This window comes from Barbus barbus (assembly GCF_936440315.1).
Source record: "Barbus barbus genome assembly, chromosome: 9".
NCBI classification, from domain to species: domain Eukaryota; kingdom Metazoa; phylum Chordata; class Actinopteri; order Cypriniformes; family Cyprinidae; genus Barbus; species Barbus barbus.
In genome coordinates this window covers 23,694,197-23,718,665 of record NC_136737.1, presented here as the reverse complement: position 1 = coordinate 23,718,665, position 24,469 = coordinate 23,694,197, and the positions used below count along the sequence as shown (strand labels likewise).

At 34.9% G+C, this 24,469-nt stretch overlaps 1 protein-coding gene across 1 annotated transcript in view; it reads right to left on the bottom strand.

Moving 5' to 3' along the window:
* LOC306875155 (glutamate receptor-interacting protein 2-like) overlaps positions 1-24,469 on the bottom strand; it is a gene marked incomplete at its 5' end in the record, with an annotated part of 127,626 nt that overhangs the window by 23,583 nt on the left and 79,574 nt on the right. The window contains 9 exons of the mRNA XM_079425592.1: positions 1,567-1,756; positions 3,257-3,409; positions 5,102-5,242; positions 13,719-13,888; positions 15,290-15,437; positions 16,793-16,938; positions 20,949-21,024; positions 21,156-21,242; positions 23,837-23,982. Of these exons, the coding sequence (XP_079281718.1) occupies positions 1,567-1,756; positions 3,257-3,409; positions 5,102-5,242; positions 13,719-13,888; positions 15,290-15,437; positions 16,793-16,938; positions 20,949-21,024; positions 21,156-21,242; positions 23,837-23,982 (1,257 nt within the window). The remainder of the gene's footprint in view (positions 1-1,566; positions 1,757-3,256; positions 3,410-5,101; positions 5,243-13,718; positions 13,889-15,289; positions 15,438-16,792; positions 16,939-20,948; positions 21,025-21,155; positions 21,243-23,836; positions 23,983-24,469) is intronic.

The window sequence follows — 24,469 nt, the reverse complement described above, 5'->3', positions numbered from 1 at the left end:
TCACACACTGCCACAGTACAACCCAGCTCAACACACATCAGATCACTCGCTTCATGCTACAACAATTTCACACCAGGAATGATTCACGCACTGAGCTACAAAAACAAACAGAAATGGACAATTACAAACATGATTACTGAAAGTTCATTTAGGGTCTCATCCAGTGACAGCAAATACAGCAAAATATTGCGTTTGACTCCACTGAGGCTTTTGGTTATGTTGGGTTTGCTGACATGTCTTTGGAAAGAGTGTGTGATTGTATCAACTTAGTCTCAGATGTTTAAGATAAAAATAAAAAATCTCAAATAAAAAGAGACCCATGAGACAGTTGTTGACATACAGTAAGAACTTCAAGCTATAGTTAGCAAAATGCTAGCCAAATGTTAGCAAAACAGCTGAAATAGCACCTCTGTAGTTGGTTTCACATGTTCCTACAATTTCCTCAGACAAATTCGAAGAGACCCATGAGAAAATTATTGACATACAGTAAGAGTTTAACGCTGCAGTTAAAAAAAAAATGTTAACAAAGTTCGCCAAATAGCTGATGTAGCACTTTTGTATCAACTTTCATTTTGGACAAAGAAAAAGAGACCCAAATGAGACAATTAGAGCTGTACTACCAAATGTTAGCAAAAGTTAGCAAAGCAACTGACGTGACAACTTCGTTTCAGGTGTTTCTTCTAAAATTCTCCCAAAACAAAGAGAGACCCAAACGATGTTTGACATAAAAGTTCAATGCTATAGTTAGCAAAATGTTAGCAAAAATTAGTATCAATTAGATGTTTCTTCTTAAAGTCCTTTGGTCAGATAAAAAGAGGCCCAAATGAGACTGTTGACATACAGTAAAAGTTTAGAGCTATAAACTGAATGTGAATAGCATAGAGAAGATAATTTGGTCTCTGAAGAATCCGACTAGAAATGTTGGAGTATATTGAGATTTTTGACTTTGATTGAAATCTTTGATATCTTGGCAAGTGCACTTTGAGACATTATTGAGAGCTCTTGTGAAACTCTAGATGTGACGTGATATTATTGGTGTCTTTTTCTCAGGAAAAAAACTAAAAAGATGCATGATATCCAAATTAGGATCCATCTGCTCGCCATTTAATCTCATTGCTGTCTAGGAAAAAGCATTTGAGAAGTTAAAGAGATTCTTTCCAGCACACTGAGTTTCATTTTGGAGACCCTTCCTAAACATTCCCTCCCTGAGCACAAAGTGTGACAAAGGCACATTTCAAACTCTTAAATTAAAAATTAAAGTCTCTTTCTTAAACGTTGCTGATAAAAGGCGTGATTTTTTTTGCAGTGTGAGTTTCCTGCTGAGTGTTGACCCAGATTCTGAGGTAGAATCACATCCAGCTTGATCATTTTCAAGTCTCTTTCCAAGTCAGTGTACGCTGACTCTGTCATAAGGCATACATTTAAAAAATACTGATATCGTTACAAGATCTGCTTGCATTTTCAATGGAATCTCATTGTGGCATCTTATAGTGTGTTTATATGTGCTTGAGTGGGCATGGATAGCTGTGTTTTGTGTACATGGTTGAGTTAACGTTTGGGATGTACCTTTCGGCCGAGCTGTCTGGTTCTATGAAGCGGATTAGAGGGGGTGCGGAGAGGGTCTCTGTCGCAAATATTCCTCCTTGCAGCTGAACCCCAAACCCATTTAGAGGGTCTCCTCTCAGAGTGACTTCACTGGACTCGGTGTGGACGATCTGACCACCAGGGCCCACAGAACTTGAGGCTAAAGACACAGCTAAACAGAGAGAAAAATCACCACAGAAATATCATAAATGTAAACAACTGGATTTCATCCATTAAGGGGCTGTTCACAAAGAACGTGTTTTCAGAGATACAAGTTTGTTTGTTTTTTTGAACGCCACATCATGTGTGAGATGCTTTAAAAGATGCAAGATGTGAGGGCAACGGTCAAACAAATTCTGTGTGAATGGCCCCTAAATGTGAAACTTTATTCCAAAACGTTAAAAAAAATCCAAGATGGACAAATGAAGTGAGATAAAAGTAGAATTATTCAGTAATCAAATATAAAAAAGAATAGATTCAAATTCACTATATGTACAACATTTGTGTGATATATATTGTACAACGCTTTGTGTTGTTAGCTTAGCAACATGCTAACATCTCTACTGGCATTTATTAAAATGATAAATAAAACTAATAAAATCAATTTAATAAAAAACAGACTATTTACTCAATATTTGTGTTCACTGTGTTTTTGTGATACGGCTAAGAATGTTGTGTTGTTAGCTTAGCAACATGCTAACATCTAACGCTACTAAAAGTTTAACTGATAGATAAAATAGATATTTATGTGTACTATCTGATGCTGTATTTGCTGTCTGTAAATACAAGTAGTTTAATTGATAAATAAAAATAGTTCAATCCAGTAAAAAGACTATTTAACCAATACATGTGTTTCTGCATTGTAACAATGCTTAGGAGTTGTTAGCTTAGCAACATCCTAACATCTAACAACACAGAAAACTAAAATATGTCAAGCAATACATAAAAATAGCCTAATTAAAAATAGATGATTTACCCAATATTTGTTTGTGTTATGTAATTGTATAGAAGTGTCTACAGTACTATGTTCTTAGCTTAGCAAACATGGTAACACCTAACTCTGAAGATAAATAAATAAATCGGTTTAGTTTAAAAAAAATACTAATACTAACTATGTGTCTTCAACTAATTACAACTTTGTGGTGCCGTCATCAATAGGATCTTCCCAACATCGCTTGCACAAGTTTGCGCACCCATCCAGACTTAATAGTTAATTATAAAAATAAAAAAAAACTTGGCTTGCTACCCGAGGCTCGGCTTGAGCTCCCGAGTTCAACCCCCCATTGGTGGTACTACACAGAGGGATAATAACAAAGATAGAGGAGAGGTAGTGAGGTGGAAGGATGCTGGAAGAATTGTCGCTGGGATGGAGCAATGATTGCTGCTTATAAACGTGTGTAATGTTGATTGACAGGATATTTAGGCTCCTCCCAAACCTACGTTTGGAACTTCATTTAATGCGCCATTAGAGCATTGTGTTTTTAGCTTAGCAACAAGCTATCATCTAACTCTACTGGAATTAGTTAGGTAGGGTCACTTCATGAGAAGCCATTTAAAAGCTGCTTACAGTAGTAGAGGTTTACAAATCAATCACTTATGAGATATCATGAAATGTAATAATATGCTTTTAGACATGTAAAACGTCAAACAGAAAACCAATCCAGTCACCTACAGGAGCTTTTGTGCTCTTTTTTCCTCTGTCGTCTCTTTAGCATTGAGTTTCGTGGGCTCATGGGAGGAGCGGCCCGGGGCAGCGTGCTGGAACCTTGGCTGGTCATGCCTGATGTGGTAGTGGACCCAGGAGAGAAGTTAGTGCAGACTACCGCTAGAGAGAACAGAGGAAAGGAGAAAGAAAGTCAGGCGGTGTAGCTGCATTTAAAAAATTCAAACTCAAAGTGATGGCAATGGTCCAAGAAACTGAGCGGCTCAGTGCAAGTTAATGATCCATATTATAATGGTCCCTTGCTAGTCTTTGCAGATCTATGCACTAAGCATTTGTTATTTAAGGGGACGTTATATTGGATTTGGAGGCAACCGCTGGGAGGTGGATGTCTGGGTTAAGAACAATATTCCATATTAACGTAATACTATTTTACATGTAAATGAAGATGTATGACTTCAACTAGAGAGGTAGATTATCTGAAGAAAATGTGACTTGCTCAGTAAAAATGGCTTTTTGGTGCAGTAAACCGAGGCAAAAAAAAGCGTAGAATAAAAGTGGGGCCATATTAGTGATATTTATTGAAATTTCATATATTGAATAATACCATTGTCAGTACTATATTGATGTATGACGCACAGGTTATAAATAAGACATATTCAAACCAAGCATCTTTTTATAGGCCAGTGGAGTAAATTCGCTTGGACAGCTTGATCACAAGATAAATTTTCTAGGGGAACTTTTCCACCCTCATGCAGAAATCTCAATTGTATGGACTAACTGCGACTTTGGATGAGGGGTTTATTTCTCATTATTGCAACATTTTTTGTAATTAAGATTTTTTTCTCATTTTATTGCACATTTATGTGATCAATTTGAACATGGACAAAATCTGCCAGGAGATTTTTGCCCTCAAGCTAAACTAGCAATGACTGGATATTATCCATGAAATTTCACGCAAATTTATGTGACAAACTTTACACAAGCCAAATCTGTGAAGGAAACTTTTTTGCCTTAATGAGAAAATCCCAGTTGTGCAAACTCCTATTTAAATGACTATATAATCATCCACACAATTTTGTGTGAAGTCGCAATACCAACTTGAACACAAGCAAAATCTGTAAGGGAAACTTCTTTGCCCTCAAGTCAAACTCTCAATCGAACTCCTATTTGAATGACTTAATATCATCTGTGAAATTTTCTGTGGATTTGTGTGACCAACTGGAAACACAAGTGAAATTTACAAAGCAAAAACTTTTTTAAAGTGACAAAATTATGCTATTTAACACAGGACACTTAAACACAGGCCAAATCTGCAAGGGAAACTTTTTTGCCCTCATGTTAAACTCCTAATCATGCAAACTCTTACTTAAATGACATTTAAATGATATCATCTGCTAAATTGATGCAAACTTACATTATCAATGTGAACACGAGCAAAATTTGTGAGGAAAATCTTCTCCCTCATGAGAAACTCCCAATTGTGTAGAGTCATATTTTTAAAATACTAACTTTTGTTTGCGATATTTGTGCGAATTTGCATGACCAACTTGAACACAAGCGAAATTTGGAAAACACTTTTTGTCCTCATGCAAAACTCCCAAATGCCCAGAGTCTTATTTTAATAAGACTATTTGCTAGAATTTTTACAATCAACTTAAAAATGAACAAAATGTACATGAGAAACATTTTATTCCTGATGTGAAATGCCCAATCGTGAAAACTCCTATATATATATATATATATATATATATATATATATATATATATATATATATATATATATATATATATATATATATATATATCATCTTCATAAAGCATGGTAATAGTGTAAAAATGATTTAATATAGTTACATTTGCAGTACTCCTGAGAGATGGATGGGTTACTGGAAGCAGAGGTCCATGTTGATGTCTTACAGTGACCAGGATGTTGAGAATGGCAGTAGTTCACACAGGGGTCCCAGCAGTGTGGGTGGTCACTTTTCTGAACTTTCACTAAACACAGAAAATGAATTACTAAATTAAGATATTAATTACATGATTCTCAGAATAAATATCAACAAAATGCAAAATACATATACATTTTTATATAAAATACATGCACACACATGTTGGTTTTTGTGGTTTATGGGGACTCTCCATAGGCGTAATGGTTTTTATACTGGACAAACTGTGTGTGCTATTGCCCTACACCTAAACTTAGCCCTCACAGGAGACTTTGTGCATTTTTAGATTTTCAAAAAAACACCATTTAGTATGTTTTTAAGCCTTTTGAATTACGGGGACATAGGCAGTGTCCTCATAAACCACCTTCATATTGTAATACCTCTGTCATACCCATGTCATTATACAAATTTGTGTCCTCATAAACCACATACAAATGCACACACACACACACACACACACATACACTCTCTATGTGGCTTTCTCTCTATGTTGTTCTCATTAATCCTCATTTAAACACTGAACATCCATCTTTTGGAGTCTTGAGGGTCTGTTGAAGTCACATTCGAGTGATAATATCTGACTCTAATACTGGTCTGTGGAAAATGATTGTGCATGCAAAACAATGAAGAAGCTCATCAACAAACAGGCTAATGAAGTCCTGCTGCTAGAGGCAGGCCGTATAATTGAGTGCCTATGTGTGCGTGTATGTGCTTGTTCTCATTTGTTCTGCAGTATCTCCAAGCACTCATAATGCAGTAGGTCTGACAGGAGCAGAAGACTGAATTTAAAAGACAGTAAAATTAATTTAATAAATTAAACAAGCACAATTGAAACGGGTAATTTATTACAGGGCAGTGGTTCGCTACTGGTTTTACTTCAGGAAGCAGATTCTGGACATCAAGGGTTGATGCAATGCAAGGTCAAAATTGTTTATCACACAAGAGTAATAGAAAAACAAATATGAAATCTATTAATATTACCATGAACTGCAACATTATTAACAAGACATAGGTTTAATATTATAATTATGACTTTGTCTCACAAATGCAATACACACTGTAATTTTATATCTCATTTCTTGTAATTGAGACTTTTATTGATGTTATTGGGTGTTTTTTTTCCCATAATTGAGAATGTTATTTATTTTCTCATAATTTGCGACTATTTTGTAACTGTGACTTTATTTGCTGTAATTTCAACTTCATCTTGTAGCTAACTTCATTTGTCATAATGGCATCTTTATTAAGTCAAGTCAAGCCACCTTTATTTATATAGAGCTTTTAACAATACAGATTGTGTCAAAGCACTTAACAGTATCAAATTGGAGGATAGAGTGTCAGTAATGTATAATGATACGATTAAACATTCAATTTTCAGTTAAAGGCATTTCATTATTGAATTCAGTTTAGTTTAAATAGTATATGTGCAATCAAATTGATGATAATTGCTAGAAATTAAGTGTCCCCAACTGAGCAAGCCAGAGGCGACAGCGGCAAGGAACCAAAACTCCCTCTGTGAGTTTTACTCATAATTGAGACTTTATTTCTTGTAATTCAGACTTTATTATAACTGTGAATTAATTTATTGTAATTGTGTCTACAGTAATTTGTAAGTGTGGCTTCATGTCTCATAATTTAGACTCTCTTAATTCCGATTATCTCATAATTGTGATATCATTTCTTGTAACTGCAACTATTCTGGAATGGTGACTTCATTTCTTGTAATTGGCACTTTATTTCTCATAATTGTGACTATTGAAATGTGAATTAATTTATTTCTTGTAGCTGTGGCTTGTTTAAATTTTTTATTTTATTTTTTTATTTCAACTTCAAATTTCGATTTTTGTTTACACTTATTTTGATAGTCCACTTTAGACACTACTAACTACAAGTAACTCTGTAACTACATGCCAACTAATTCTCATTAATTTGCAACTACATGTCTACTAACTCTCAGAGTAGACTGTTAGGTTAGGTTTAGGGTTAGTAGAATAAGGTGACATATACTTGCAAAGTGTCTCATAGTCAATATTTTGTATGTTGTGGACCCACCAAAATAAAGTGCTAAAAGGTATTAAGCAGACAGTCTACTAATACTCTATTAACTGCTAGTTGACATGTAGTTGCAAAGTTACTTACTGTTAGTAGAATGTTTGAAGTGGACTATCAAAATAAAGTGTTACCCAATTTTTTATTGATTTTGCATAGAAAGGGTCATATACAATTGTCCAAAATCTTCTTCACACTAAACAGAATAATCTGACCACAACATTATTCAACAGTATCCATTGTAATTGTGTTTTTACTGTAACTGTTTCATTTCTTGTAATTGCGACTAAAGTATCTTGTAACGCTCATAATTGTGACATTATTTCTCATAATTGCAACATGATTTCTCATCATTCTGACATTATTTCCCATATAGCAGCATCTCATAATTACATTATGACAATTGCAACATTATTTCTCATAATTGCGACTATATCTCATAATTGCAAAGTAATTCATTGTAATTGCATTTTTATTATAACTTATATTTCTTGTAGTTGCAAATAAAAAATCTTGTAACTCACTATTGCTTTTCTTTACATAATTGCAAATATCTCATAACGGCAACATTATTTATAACAATTGCAACATTATTTCTCATAATTGCGAAATTATTTCTCAGTTGTGGCTACATCATTTAAATCTGATTAAATCTGAAATCTCGTAATGACATCTTAATTTCTTGTAATTTCGGGTTTTATATCTAACAACTGTGATTTTAGATCTCCTACATAATTGTCATTTCTCACAACTGCATGTTAATTTCTTGTAATGTGTCACTATTCTTATTTTAATATATAATCTTTAATTAATTTTTTTGTTTGTTTCTCTGAATCAAAAATATATTTCTATAAAATACATAAATGCGTATACATAAAAATAATAATAAATATGTTTGAAATTATTACTGGAACTAACATGCTTAGCATATAAAACAGATGCCATTCTTTACCTTGCTGGAAAATCCTCAAGCTTGTAGCTAGTTTCTAGCTGGTCCAAGTTGGTCATTAGCTGGTTGACCAGCTACCACTTTCCAAAAAGCGGTCTGCCAATCTTAAGGCTGTATGTCTAGCTGGCAGCTGGTTTGTTGATGGTCCAATGTGGTTTACCTGTTTACACCATTGACAAAGCAGCTGCCATGTTCCAAAATTCAGGACCAACTTGAGATTTTCCAGCAGGGTAATAATAATGTGAAATGGCCTAACTAAGTAATATGACATTCAACAACTTAGCTTTAACTTAACTTAGCTTTACCCTTCTCCATCTCTGGAAAACCATAATAAGCTTTAAAACACTCAGAGAGATGTGTGTATTTGTGTGTGTGGTTACACTTTTAAGGTTTTAATGAAGTCTACTCGCTACTTTTTAATCTTTGGTACATTACTAAACAAACCTTTAAACTTCTGCACATATTAGCATTCTATTAGCATTATGTTTTATTTTTTGCCACACAGAATGTGACAAGACGTTAAGAAATGTCACTTTCAGACAGATTTTCACAAGCCAGGTTAAATACTACTATCTGTTCGTCTGAGCACCAATGAGGCATCTTCTAACGTTTGAGTGCTAAATCCCTCTTCCGTGTGGTTTATGCTAAGCTCGTCTGCTATGTCTTTAAGAAACACAACTCTTGATGTAGGAATTGAGAACACCAGGAATGATGACGGTAAAGTCTCCCTCACAGGCTGATGTGACAGGAGCTTAATTTGAGTAAGGAGATTACAATACTGCTTTTTTAAGACCACGTCATTTATCTAGCACAAACTGAACCAGCAGGTGACTGACGCTAAGGTTATTAGCAGTGCTTTGGGCTAATTTGGTAATAAATTGTATGTATGTATGTATTGCAGAATAGATGATCTGAAAAAATCTGGACTACCATCTTGCCGTGTTCCCTCCAAAGTGGGATGTGCAACATGGGTCAGTGACATAAAGCTGTTAATGTATTCAGAAATACATTAAAAATGCATTTCCTACATAGAATGGCTTGAAAGTAAAACAACATAACCTTACATTACTATTATTTTATTATAATATAATCTGCTGCTGCCCTGCTGGTTAAAGGTCTGTCGGCGTGCCACGCTGGGAGAGAGGGAGCTCAGTGTGTGTGTTTAGATGTTTGAGTTGAAACCTATGTTAGAGTTGTAGTCCTTCGTTGAGAATGTGTGAACCTAATGCTTGTTTGATGTACCAAATAGATTCCGAGTTGAGCGTCGATAAGAAACGTTAACCGGTTTCTTTTACTGGGGGAATGGGGAACAGGTTAGCGTATCGCGCACCCTAGGGTATATACTGCCCGCAGCTGACAAGTGTTAGACACACTAGGTAAGATGTGAGCACATTCTTTGTATTTTTGTTTTATAGTTAGTGTAGTATTAGTTATGGCGTCGCATACGCCGAAGATTTCGGGGGGGGTTTCAAAATGTTTCTTTGGTTAGATGGGTTAGAGGGTTTTGGGAAATTAGTTTGGGAACTTTTTTTTTATTCTTTTGTTGATTTGGCGTCACCCTTGTTCCTCTTTCTTTTCTTCCCCTCCTTAGTTTTGCATTCTTTTTATTTTCTAAATCATGCATTGTAAATAGCTCAAACACTGATTAGTGGCGTTGGCTTGAGCAAATTAGAGACATTGGATTAAGTGCTTTTTGTGCCTGAGTCTTTCTAAAATCTCTACCATCAGTAATATTAATAAGTAAATGTTACATTCCAACCCCTGGAATTTTAAAGATCGTAACAGTACACAATAAGTGCATTGCATCAAATGATTAATTGAAATGTAAGTACATAGTAGTTAAGGCCACCTAATATAACGTGGGACCGAAAATACAAATTTTCCTTGAAACATATTAAAAAATATGGTGTAGTAAAAATATTTTTAAAAAGTAATTAAATGTACATTTTTAAGGTCATAATGCACACAATAAATGGCAAGTGCAAATCTGATTGCTAATTTCAAACTTGTGTAATGCAGTATTATTGTTGCTTTGGATAAAAGTGTCTACCAAACATGCAAATATATTCAAATGTACATATTCTTTTCTTGCTCAATTTAAATCCCCGGATCTCAAAGATGGCAATCCCAAATGAGGTTGTTACCAGATGTACTTTCTTTTCTTTCCCTAGCAAGGTCAGCTACAACATTTGCATATATAAATTCTGAATCGAAAATGTAGGAGTCATATGGCAAAATATCAAATTCCATTAATTTCCTGGGTGAAGTTTCTATGTATTATTGACACGGCTCTGCGAGTGGGTGTCAATTCTTGATTGAAGTCCTGCCGGGGCTGAAAGTTCATGCTCGCAAATATGTTTTTCCATCATTACAGCCTTCCTACCTCCTCTCTCGGGTTATCAGCGCGGCAGGGAATGACCTATATAGTGCCATGTGATATTTCAGAAGGACAGCTCAGATGCTGAAAAACTAAACCACTTTACTTTACTGTATCCATTAGGGACGTTTGTTCCTGTGCCCAAAAATTTGGGCATCAGGGATTTAATGGCATCATAAACTCTGTTTACGATGTATTTGAGCAATGCATGGAATTCAAGAGGCCATCTTGTCGGGTTTAAAGCTTTGGTGGACATAATTAAATGCCACAGGCACAATCATGGTGGCAGAAGTGGGGCAAGAATTGGACTACATAGAAATTGATAGGCATCTAAGGTTCTGGATGATTGCAGAATCAGAAATAGCAAGAACTTCAAAGTCAACGTAAAAATAACCATCTGAAGTTTCAGTGTCTTCTATAATTGGAGTTGCCCAGTCATTGAGTGCATCCATGAAGTCGTGCAACTATAGAGAATATAAGCGCAAATTTGAAATATCAGATTAAACATTTTTAAATAAGCATTATACAGAAATATTTAGCATCTCTCCCATTATTTGCATTAACCTTTTTTCGCACAAGTCAAAACCCACCTCAAGCGAGCGTAACAACGTTTTTGCGAATTAAAGGATTTGTTCTCTTTTTGGTGATTTCTTTACTCATTTCTGATGTGATACTTCAAAATGTGCATAAAAACAGGATGATGTAAACATAGATAATGATAATATGCCATTAATTAGATTCTGTTTTCCATCCAAAGTGGGATGTGCAATATAAAAGTCCCACATTTTCTGAAAATGTACTCACCCTCAGGCAATGCAGATGAGTTAGATTCTTCATTAGAACAGATTTGGAGAAATTTAGCTTACCAATGGATCAGTGAATGGGTGCCGTCAGAATGAGAGTCCAAACAGCTGATTAAAAACATCACAATAATCCACACCAGTCCATCAGTTAAAGTGAAAAGATGCATGTTTGTAAGAAAAAAATCACACCATTTATTCATAATCCATAATCCATAATATTGCTTCCTCAAGTGGAAAAGTCGTTATTTTGGCCAGAAATTATAGTCTTGGATGGATGTTTTTACAAACACCCAGCATTTATATTAAAACACTCCATTGATGGACTGGAGTGGGCTAATTTTGGATTATTGTGATGTTTTTATCAGCTGTTTGGACTCTCTTTCTGACGGTACCCATTCACTGCAGAGGATCCATTGGTGAGCAAGTGATGCAATGCTACATTTCTGCAAATCTGATGAAGAAACAAAGTAATCTACATCATAAATGGCACAAATGGCACTAAATTCAGATGTGCACACATGTAACGACTTCAAAGTCAAGTTAAAAACAACCATCTAAAGTTTCAGCATCTTCTATAATTGGAGTCGTCCAATCATTGGGTGCATCCATAAAGTCATGCAATTATAGAAAATGTTTATACGCTCGATGATAATAAGCTATTGATTAGAGTCTTGCTGCAAACAGTCCGAGAGCTCACGCAGGCTACTAATTCAGGCTTTTAGTGCAATGTGGTCTGCACGGTCGGACATCTGTTCATCTCCTGCATTTGCATATAAACGGGGCTGAAAATAACCAATCTGCGTCTGCGTCCGCCGCGTCTCGGTTTGATATCGAGCCGCTGCCTGTTGGTTTTCTAGGGTGAGCAGGTCTCCGTGATTAAATCTGTCCTGCGGTCTAAAGCTCGTGGGGCGACATCAAGCAGAACGAGAAGCTAATTAAATGAGATGGCAGCAGATGAGATGACAGAGCAGTCTCGCCATCCATGTTTTCTCGTCCTCATTTGTGCATCCGAAGAGGATACATGTGAAATTTATATCGCTATAATTAGAGAGAGATTATTATGACCTCCTTTGGAATAAACAGGGAAACAAATGGTTGCCATAGACTTCACAAAAAGTACTGTGGTTCAATATGATGGTCAAGAACGATTACCATGATCATATCCCACTGCATTTACATGGTACTTCACAACCATAATGAACTGATTTGCTCAATGACAACGCTGCAAAAAGTCTTTTTCTTCTGTACTTTTGTCTTGTTTTACAGTACAAGTATTTAAACATTATTAAATCAAGATAAAATAAAGTAAAATGGGACTCATTAAGACTTGTTTTCTGAAAAATATTTCAAAATTAAATGAGTTTATGCTTAAGACAAGAGCAAATAATTGTCAATAACCTTAATTAAAAGGGAAAACAGGTTTAATTTTCTTACCCACCCTGATAAATAGATGCTCTTGTTTTAAGAATGAACTCACTTATTGATTATAATTGATTATTATTTTTTAATAATTTATTTATTTACTTATTTGCAATTAAATAATACTGGTTTTTAAGATTAATAAAAATATTAATAATTAAATTTTTAAAAATTAAAGTGCATGTACCAAGATCAACAAATTTTCAACTATGAACTGAAATGACTCTTAAAATATCATATGGTGTAACCATCAAGTAAAAAGGTGATACAATTATTTACACCTTTAATACTTCTTATTCTTTAATACTTATAGTGTTCTTAATCATTATCTACTAATAATATGTAATATTTTCTATCATATTTTTATATAAAAAACAACAATTCAACAAATTCTCAACAAACGAATTGACTCTTAAAATACTATGCCTTGTAACCAACAAGTAAACGGTAAAACATTTTATTTATTTATTTTTTTACACCTCTTATTCATTATTTTAAAATACCATGAATTATTAATTGATAAATATAATTATAGTTTATTAGGCGGTTGTATCACATGACATATTTTAAAATTGGCCATGATTTTGATGAAAGTTTCTTAGATGTTCATAGTATTTTTTTGTAAACTATATATTTTTAATAACATTTAATTAAGTACTATTTAATATGTATATAATATATTTCTTACTTAAAGATTATGCCAAATTATGCTTTAGTACACTATGAGACCATGATACTTGTAAGACCCTGTATCAACCTTGTATATATATAAAAAAATTAAATAATAATAATAATTCACAGACAGTTTTCCAGATACAGTTTAGGTCCGTTCCAAGATCAGATTCAACCATCTGTTGAAGACGTCTCAGATTAAGCCTAATCTTTGCCTGGAAAAGCGTAGCTATCTCCACATGTTGGTGTCTCTTACCAGTGTCCTGAGGTTTCCCGGGCAGGCGTGTTTGGTGTGCGGGGAGGATCTCTAGTTTGGTCTGATCAGTAGTGCTGGCCAGCAGCTGCATGGCCTCCAGGACGGAGCAGTGCTCTGTGCTGGTGCCGTCTATAGACAGGATATGATCACCCACGTGTAACGCTCCGGACCTGAGACGCAAACAGAGAACTGCTAGAACTGTCATAAATGTGGGACGTGTCAAAAATAACATCAAAACTCACCCAAATTACCCTAATAATTAATCTGAATGCTCTATTGCCCTCAGAAATTTGTGAAATATATAGAAAAATAAAGTTATATGGCGAATGATGTTTCATTTGGTATTTAAAAAGAAATAGAAACAAGAATATATAAAATGTATATTCACAAAAAAAAAGAAAAAAAAATGCATCTTAACTATTACAGATTAAAATTACATTGATTAAAATTACATATTTAAAATTACATATGCATTCAACAGTTGATCAATGTAAAGTATACTAAGAGGAATTTCTGTGGAAATTGGTCGTAAAATCGTTACGTAACATTTTTTTTTAAAAGAACATAATTTCACCAAGGATTTTATAAACAAATTTACAAACAAATTTACAAAAAAAATTGAAAAGTAAAACTGTTGTTTGGGTATAAACGTTTTTTCAAATATTTTATGTAATAGGAAAATCATTAAAATTATTTAAAAAAAAAAAAAGGTGAACAATTAAGATAAAAATAAATATTTGTGCAAGAAATATTTTTATAGATTAATTTCTATAAAAATAAGTTATGCAAAAATCGTTTTACAAATATAAAATCCTTTATGTATTAATTGTTTTTACGAATAACTTTCATAGGAAGATTTACAAACATTTCTGTAAAAACGGCCACAAATAATTTAGGAAAAAATAAAATAATTTACAGAAGAAGAGAGTAACAATTTACATTAAAAAGTAGATAAAGATAAAGTCACATGAAAATAAAATCAGTTGTGCAAAAAATATACTTCAGAGAAATAAAACCCAATGTAAGAATGGTTTTATGAACAATTTGTGCTGGATGATTTAAAAACATTGACGTAATATTAGTTTCGTGAACAATTTAGATATGAACAATTGTAATGGTTTTACAAACAATTAATGTGAAAACAAATACATTTATGTAAAAATAGTTCAAATTAAATAAAAATAGAATATGTTTTTTTTTTTTGTGAAAATGGTTTTACAAACCATGGTGTTACTAAAATTGTAGGTAAGTAGTAAAGCCATTTACATAAGTTTTGCTTTACAAACAATTTAAGAAACTACATTAAGTAAAATATTTGTGTACATAAACAGTTTAACATACATTTCCATTATTGTAGATGACAAAGACATTTTACAAAATGGCATCAGTGACAAACCATTTGGTTTTGCAGAAATCCTATGAAACTGCTTGATGATTTGTGTAGTTTTTCATGAAAATATACAATTTTGGTTGTTTTTCCAAGCAGTTTGTGTAATAACATTGTTGTTTCACAATTTACATGGTAGTCTGTTGTGCTGGTGTTTGATGAAATAGGCTCATTGAGTGTGTACCTGTCCACCACACTGGCGGGCTTGATCTTGTCGATGGCGATGGCCTGTTTGTTCCTGTGCATGGCAGTGGTTAGAGTGATTCCCAGACTGGCTCCAGGTGCCTTGGCAATCTCCACCAGCAGAGGACCTGAAGCGTTTGTCACCGAGTCTGAGGGCAGGTGATAAGTACAGACAAGGACAGCTGTGATTTCTAAACTGATCCTTTCTGCGGATTACATTCAATAAAGAGTCTTTTTGGAAGTTTAGAGCATCGAAAGTTTATTTCAAACCTCTGTTTTCTAGGATGCGACCTCGTTAACTCTACAAGGAGAACAACAGTGGGCGTTATGCAAATTGTGACTAGCATAAATTAGCTTAACAGCATTGGAGGTCAACAACCTGCTGTCCATCCAGACGAAACAGTGAAGATGGTTAAACAGAGCAGAGATGTCTGGAGAGAAGCTCTGTGTTTCTGGGGAATTTCTACACATGGACAAGCACTCTATAAATGCGAAAGTAATTTGATTACCAATTATTATACATTCGGGTCCTTTTTTGACCCAGAAGGGATACATAAAACATAAAAAAAAGAAAAAAAAAAAGTTTTCAGGAAACCAAAACTTTGTAAATGCTTTGTAAAAGACCCTCAAATTACACTTATTTATTTAATTTATTTATGTATTTATTTTATTTATTTTCAGACTTTTTACAATTTTGTACTTGGGTATTATCCGGGTATGTATGGAATACTATTAGTGTCAAAGCAGTTTTTTGTAAAATTATCTATGGAGTAACATCAATGTCAACAAACTTTATAAAATAAATTTAGTCTTGATGATTAACATGAATATAAAAACTTATTGACGATCTATTGCAGCATGAAAAATGTATCAATTTTCTTTTAAATGCCAGTAAAAGCTTACGCAAGTCAAGTGAATTAATTGTGTTTGAAAACTTTTCAGAGTAATATTTATGCGCTTTAAAAAAAAAAAAAAAAAAAAAAAAAAAATATATATATATATATATATATATATATATATATATATATATATATATATATCTTTAAATAAAATTTCTCATCAACATTGAAAACATATGTATTTCGCATATTTTGCTGTTTGTGTATGTATAATAATTTCTCATTTTGTTTTTAATAAAAAAGGGTAACTGCAGCATGGTAATGACATGTTAATAACATGGTAATAAGATGTGACCATCAAAACTGTTTTTTTTTCCACTTTTTGAAGTCATTGATCTAATACAATATAGTTTTAGTTGAAAAACAAAAAAAAACTAAAAACATGGACTGTTAAGGACTGTTTTATAAAATAATGATTCTCCAGAAACCAACAGACCCAGAATGTGAAATAGTTTGAATGTGAATACAGATTTTGAAGGCATTATGAGGCTTAATCATTTCCTTTCAAACTGCAACATACATAACAAATGGCATGTTAATCCACTGGGAAATGTGGAATTTTCATTCTGTCAACACATGAAACAAGTACAACTAAAGTAACTCACCCATGATGGAGACGTCATACTCGATCTGGAACAGAGCCTCCTGGCCACACTGAGTCAGTACTGTAAGAGCATCGCTCAGTGTGGCACTGTGGAAAACCACACCATCCACACTTAAGATCCGATCGCCTGCTTTTAGAGTCCCTTCCCTTCACAAGAACACACAAGAACAGCCCCATTTTATTATCAGTGAAATGTATAACATACACTATCGTTCAATAGTTTGGGATTCAGTAAGATTTATTAAATTACTACTTTTATTCAGAAATGATCAGGGATGTGATTTTTCCGCAATTCCGGATTTTCCGACCTGAAAATGTGACCTATGTGAATCATGCAGATCTGTAAAAAAAAAAAAAGGGGTGGGCATCTCACAGCCGTCACCATGGTAACCCGGGACAGAACCACAATCGCCGTCCCCGAGCAACAGGGCCACACCGGGCGGCACGTCAGATGGCAAAGAGATGCATTTTTCCTTCCTTTCCAAGTATCAACAAGGACGTATTTGCGACCGTTTGCAAATGGCGGATGGCGAAGTATGATTGGTCAGATCACCTGTCAATCAAGCTCCCTGCTGCGCAGTGTAAGTTACCTCAGTCGCTCTCGCGCTACAGTGGTATTGTGACAAGAACATCGCCGGATCGGATGATCTGGGTATGTATTATTGCTTGTGTCTATATAAGTAGGCCCGCACGGAATCCGCGGCCGCAGTTATCCGCAGAAAACTCCGCAGATTGTAGCGCCAGCCTGTCAAGTATACACAATTTGAAGTTGCGCTGTTTGACGTGACGTATGTGAGAGTGCAGTGTATGAACAATATCACATATAAAATGTCCAAAATAAAACTAACCGCGGAAGAGTTGAAAAAACATCACCTGTCTGCAAAAATTACGGCACGGGACAGAGCAAAAGAATTTGGTAATGACTTTTATGAGGATGGGGGAATGATGTTCTGTAAATCCTGTCAGCACTCCGTCGATTACTTGAGGCGACAGACGGCACTGGAACATCTCAAATCCGCTCGCCACAAGAATCGAAAGCAAAGTTCTGTTGCTAAGTTTTATTTAAAGTGATATTTACTTATTGTGTTGTAAAGTTAGGAAAACTGTTTTATCTTAATACACCCTAAATGAGAATGGATTAGTGCTGGGTGGTGTATTTTTCAAATGCCGTGACATAGCGGTGCAGAGATGGAGAAAAAAAAAATTAAATCAATGGCCAACAAAGTATCAAGTCACGATAAAGTCACGATTGTCTGTAAAGCGAAAAAAACCTTTATCCTGACATCTGCGTGTTCTGCACGTCTCTGTGAATGAGCGCCGCAGTGTCAACTACTACACATACTCAAGTACGCATGACGCTCGGCCGTCTCACTATATGAGGACATGAACTTCATCTCCGACTTCATCCGAGTCACTGCACCAAGATATCTCCATTTCACTGAGAAAACTATCGTCAGATACACACGCAAACTCAAAGCTCTTCACTACAATCCGCCAAAATAAAAGTTTGTTTTAACTTTGACAGAAATATATTGCTATATTGTGTGGTAGAATGAACTTCTCAAAGTAATATTAATAAGGAATATCAAACAATTTCTCAATTTTTGCATCCATGTTTAAAATGTAACCAGCCTAAGCATCTGTTGTGCACCACATTGCCAATGAAAAGAAAATTGTTAATGTTTCATCAGTAAATTTTTATAAATAGTACATTTGTTTTTATGCAATGGTTAAATTTTATGTTTATAATATTAAGCCCTGTCAAGTAAAGAAGAATATACAGGGGGGTGGGGGCTTTGTGGGGGTCATCCTACCACCCAGCACTACAACGTATTAACAGTTTGTATAGCTCTTTTATTTTGCTTTGATATATTTACATTTAGTCATTTATCCAAAGTGACTTACAAATGAGGACAATGGAAGCAATCAAAATCAACAAAAGAGCAATGATATGCAAGTGCTATGAGAAGTCTCAGTTAGCTTAACGCAGTACATGTAGCAAGGTTTTTTTTGTTTTTTGTTTTTTTTAGAAAAAGAATAGAGCAAGCTAGTGTTAGAGGCCTTTTTTGCCTTTGTTAATTTTATAATGAATAAAAAGAAAACAGATGACATGCAAAAAGATTAGAAAAGCTAGTTTAGTTTTTGTTTTTTAAGAATTAGAAGTATAGAGAAGTAAAGTGAAGTGACATACTGCCAAGTATGGTGACCCATACTCGGAATTTGTGCTCTGCATTTAACCCATCCAACGTGCACACACACAGTAGTAAACACACACACACACACACCGTGAACACACACCCGGAGCAGTGGGCAGCCATTTATGCTGCGGCGCCCGGGGAGCAGTTGGGGGTTCGGTGCCTTGCTCAAGGGCACCTCAGTCGTGGTATTGAGGGTGGAGAGAGCGCTGGACATTCACTCCCCCCTAGAGCGAGGGAGTGAGTGCGCCCGCGCCCGCGAGACAGAGACTGTGCTCCAAACCGCGTAGCGCGTGCATGACAGAGGGAGAGAGAGCAAGAGACCGCGCGTGTGTGCCTCATGGTTGTTGTTATAGAGAGAGGTGGTGATGGAGCAGTGGACAAGACACTTGCTTTTGATTCCCACTGTTACACATCCACCAAATAAGTTGTTATGTGTCATACTGTACAAAAAAAGTTGCATGTTAAATAAATTGAAATGTATTTTTTTGTTCAAATAAGTTGTTATGGGTCCTGCTTTACTATCCATATAGATCCGCCACCAGTTTGATCGGCGTGGGGGGGGGGGGGGTTGTCTTAGTATATTTTCCTGCTTTTTTGTCCTAAGCCAATCACATGCCTGAATGATTCATTAAATTGATCAAAAGTGACAGTAAAGACGGAATTTTCGATTCATCAAATAATCTTGAGAAGTATTTTCGTTTCTACAAAAATATTAAAAAGAACAGCTCTTTTCTAATGCGATAATAAGAAATGTTTCTTTAATAACAGTTCCTAAAATTCAGCTTTTCCATCAAAAGAATAAATTATTTAAAAATTATTATTATTTAAAATATTTTAAATTTCTTTACATTTCAAAACTTTAGACTTCTTTCAAAAACATTTTTAAAAGTCATACCGACCTTTTTTTTTTTTTCCTAAATAAATGTGACATATAAATCACACCCATAAATTGAGTATGAACTGGAAAACCAAATTTTTCATGACAAAATTACAGATATATTTTCAGTAGAATTTACACTACCATTTCAGTAACAAATAACAAATAACAATAAGATCTTGTTTGTTAACATTTTTACAGTATTTATTATCCTTTGTAAAAATGCTACACATTGCAAACATATGTTAAAAGTACAACTTTTTAACTTAAATGTTTTAGCAAATGTTGAATTCAACATTAATATTAATAAACGTTTTTTGATAGTACATTGATAGTTCATGTTAACTAAGCAGGTAACTCATTTTAACAAATTAAACTTTTAATAGTAAAGAGTAAATTTGTAGATAATTTTGAATTAATATATTTAAGCTTTCAAAATATTTTTGTACATTTAGTCCATTACATTTAACAAAAATCTACAAGCTACATGTAAGATGACCTGTTTGAAAGCACTATATTTTCTTCATGAAACATCTGGGGGGCCTTCGGGAAAGACAATGTATATAATTTCCACCCATCAATCAAGGCAGCCTTTGTATCTAACATCAAAGGGGTTTTACTGAAGATGTTCTCTCTCCAGACACATGTGTTTATTTATTTTTTTCTCTGGTTGGTAAGAGAGGCACGGAGAATCCTAAAACTAAGGATAATAGCTAACCATCTAAGCTGAGAGGGAAATCTCTGGCCTACTTTCTGGATTTGGATAAAAGGCAAATAGTGTTTTCTTGATGCTCCAAACATGGAAGATGACTACAACAAGAACTGTGTTCCTTATACCTGTTGTTTGCTAAAAAGCAGAGTTTACCTAAAAAGTTTAACACCAATAAAATAAAGTTATGTTTTTGGTAAGCATGCTAATCAATTAGCCTGCTAAGCTAACATTATGCCCTCCATTCCCTGCAGTTGGCATGCTAATCAATTAGCCTGCTAAGCTAACATATCCAGTGCAAGTTATCTGGCAAATATGTTATAAAAGCTACTTTATTCTACATTACGTGGGTAGCCCCTCGTGATGGCTTTACCTGTCAGCAGGACCACCTGCTCGGACGTGTGTGACCACCAATGGACGAGATCTGTGCCAGTCCTCATGGGATCCACCTGTATTATAACACATATTTAAAATGCTGTAGTCTGTAGTTAAATCTGCAACCATTTGATTTTAGGAATATTGTAAAAACAAATAAAATAAATGAATAAAATAAAATGAGTGGCAACAAACACAAACTCACCTCGCATAACAAAGCCGAAACTGTTGCCCTCTTTCTGCAAACAGATCTCGATTGTCTTGGAAATAACACCTGAGGTACTGTCTGGCGCTAAGAGGGACAACAGAGACAGGAGAGAGGCAATAGCATCTCTAAATCAGCATGTTTTACTGGGCGAAATGCCAGTTCTGGTGGACAATCAGATAAATAAACCCAGAGGCAAACTGACGTTCAGCAGAAGGTCAGCCAGAAACACTGAGCTTATAAACCAGACAATTTATCTGCCATGCATGGGATAGACTGGCTAACGATTGCAATATATCACAACACATGCCAAACTGAGCCAATGAGAGAAAATCACCTTGATCCATTATAATCGGAAAGTGTGGATGTGCACATTTCAGTCTTGATATATTAAGTAGAGGTCGATTTTTAGTTTTTTTAATTGGTTAATGGCAATGTGATATTTAGAAATGGTTGGAAATTGTTTGATACATTTTGCAAAATGTATTCAAAAACAAACAAAAATATGCGTATTATTCATTTACAAGGTTTACAATTCCGGATGATTTCATACAAGTTTTTAAGATTACCAGCCGGTAAACTGACAACAATCTCCAACTGAGCAAACATCTGCCAATGAATCAGCCTGGGGTAAATTTCCCAAAAGCACTGTTAGCCAACTATGGTCACATGTTTGTTTGATATCCGTATAGTTCATGATTTGCTATTTCCCAAAATCATAGTTCCAACAAACATTTGCAAACAGCATAGCAAAACCGTGCGGTTGGAACTACTGGTTAGAAGCATATTTTCATGTTAGTATTAGCTAACTATGGTCCCAACATTACTACCATACTAAATTATCCTGTGTTACAAAAACCATAGTTCCAATGAGCACTCGCAAACAGCGTCGCAAAGCTGTGTGGTTGGAGCTACAGCTCTGTTTGTATTAGCAAACTACATTCACAAATTCAGTAATTTACAATTTCTATGATTTGTGGTTGGAGCTACCGCTCTCGTCCTGTTATTGGAAGCATAGGTTCTTGTTGGTATTGGCTAATAACGATTTCAAATTTGGTTATTACCAACATAGCTATATGATTTTCTGTTTCCCGAAATCATAGCTCCAAAGAACATTCACAAACAGCATCGCAAAGCTACGTCTCGACGTGTGGATAGAAGCATATTTTCTTGTTAGTATGAGCTAACTATGGTCACAAATTTAGACATTACCAACATAGTTGTACAATTTGCTGTTTCCCAAAATCATACTTCCAACAAATATTCATAAACAGCATCATGAAGTTGTGTGGTTGGAACTACAGCTCTTGACCTGTTATTAGAAGCATGATTTCGTGTTAGTATTAGCTAACTATGATCGCAAATTTGGTTGTTACCAACATAGTTCTACAATTTGCTCTTTCAGAAACCATATTTCCAAAGAAAATTTGCATACAGCATCGCAAAGCTTTGTGGTTGGAACTATGTCTCGACCTGTGGTTATAAGCAGGGTTTCTTGTTAGTATTAGCTAAAAATGGACACACATTTAGACATCACCAACATAGTTGCGCAATTTTCTGTTATCCATAATCATATTTCCAGCAAACATTTGTAAACAGCACTGTAAAGTTGTGTGGTTGGAGCTACAGCTCTCAACCTGTGGTTAGAAGCATAGCTATTTATTATTAACTATGTTTGCAAATTTAGACATTACCAATATAGCTCTACGAATTGCTATTTTTTAAAATCAAAACTTGTATCGGTAGCTCTTGACCTGTGTTTAGAAGCATAGTTTCTTGTTATTATTAGCCAACTATGGTCACAAATGCCATTGTATAGATAGCTTACATAGTTCAACAATTCGCTGTTTTCCGAAATGAACAATTTCAACAAACATTCGCAAAGTTGTTTGGATTGAACTACAATTCTCGAGCTGTGGTTAGAAGCATAGTTTCTTGTTAGTATTAGCAAACTATGGTTGCAAGTTACATCATTGCCAACAAAGTGTAAAGTTTTGGTGTTCCAAATAACATCCGTAAACATTTTAAAAGCTGTGTAATTGGTAAGAATCATAGCTTCTAGTTAGTACAACATGTGGACAATAGATGTGCCACAAAAATACTTTGGTTTTGGAAATTATAAACAGATGGCAAGTATATTATAATTAGAAGTGCAAATTATAATTGCGACCATAGTTAGCTAACAATACTTTTAGGAAACACACCCCATAGTAGTTAAGCAGCAAATTACTTATGAGAACGCGAAACACATCGCTGGGCAAAATATTAGTCCTTCGCTGATATCATGGTATTGCATTCATCAAAACTATTGCATGAGGTTTTTAAGGATCACATGTTGGTCAGTTGGTAAAGCTAATGTTTCTATGTCCACCACTCAAACCAAGTGACCATACTTTAACAACTTTGCAAAATAACTGACTGGCTTAATTATAGATGTCTCTGTTGAAATTGGGGAAAGTATTTTAACATCCAAAAATTATACACAGCAGCTTTCAACATGCAGCCATGCATTCTCCATTACTGTGTATAATTATATATACACAAACTGAAGTGGACTCACTGACGCAAAGACATTTTCATGATGATATTCACTCATGAGGTCTGAAACTGGCTCAGACCGGGACTACATTGACAGGAACATGCCACAAGACAGGCAAAAGTCAGAATACTCAACTTCCTACCAGGTGAAGGCAGTTCATACTCCACTTCCAGCACGACGCGCTCGCCTACGTTTTTTAGCAGACTGATGATCTCGTCGTGACGCAGCTTGGTCAGGTTGATGCCATTGACTGACTTGATGTAGTCGCCCACATTGAGCTGATCGCTCCTGAGACACATTGAAATGTAACTCAATCATGTAATTACTGAAAGAGTAATTAAACCGTTTAGCTAATATCTGGCACACTATGTTTTGTTAAACAATGTAAAAGTTGGAATTAACTTTGTTAGCATTCAACATTTAATGTAGAGAAATTAACACTTTAACATATCATGGTCCAGAAAAGATTTCCGTCAATGGTCAAAAACATAGAAAACATAATTATATTTAGAATGAAAAGTAAATGCAAAGTGAGAACTCCTTATCTGTTGTTGAACACCCCACAGGAGTATAAATATGCTAATTTAGATGCTAATTAGACAAATTAATGCTATTCATTCCCCTTTGTCCTCTGGGCGTACACAAGCTAGCACAATGATGCCTGACAAATATATGTCATCAGCCCAGATGCTCTCCATAACATCCTCATACCAGCCACAAGGAAAGAAGAAACGACTGAAGATGGGAAAACTTTCACATCACAGAAATTAGTTTA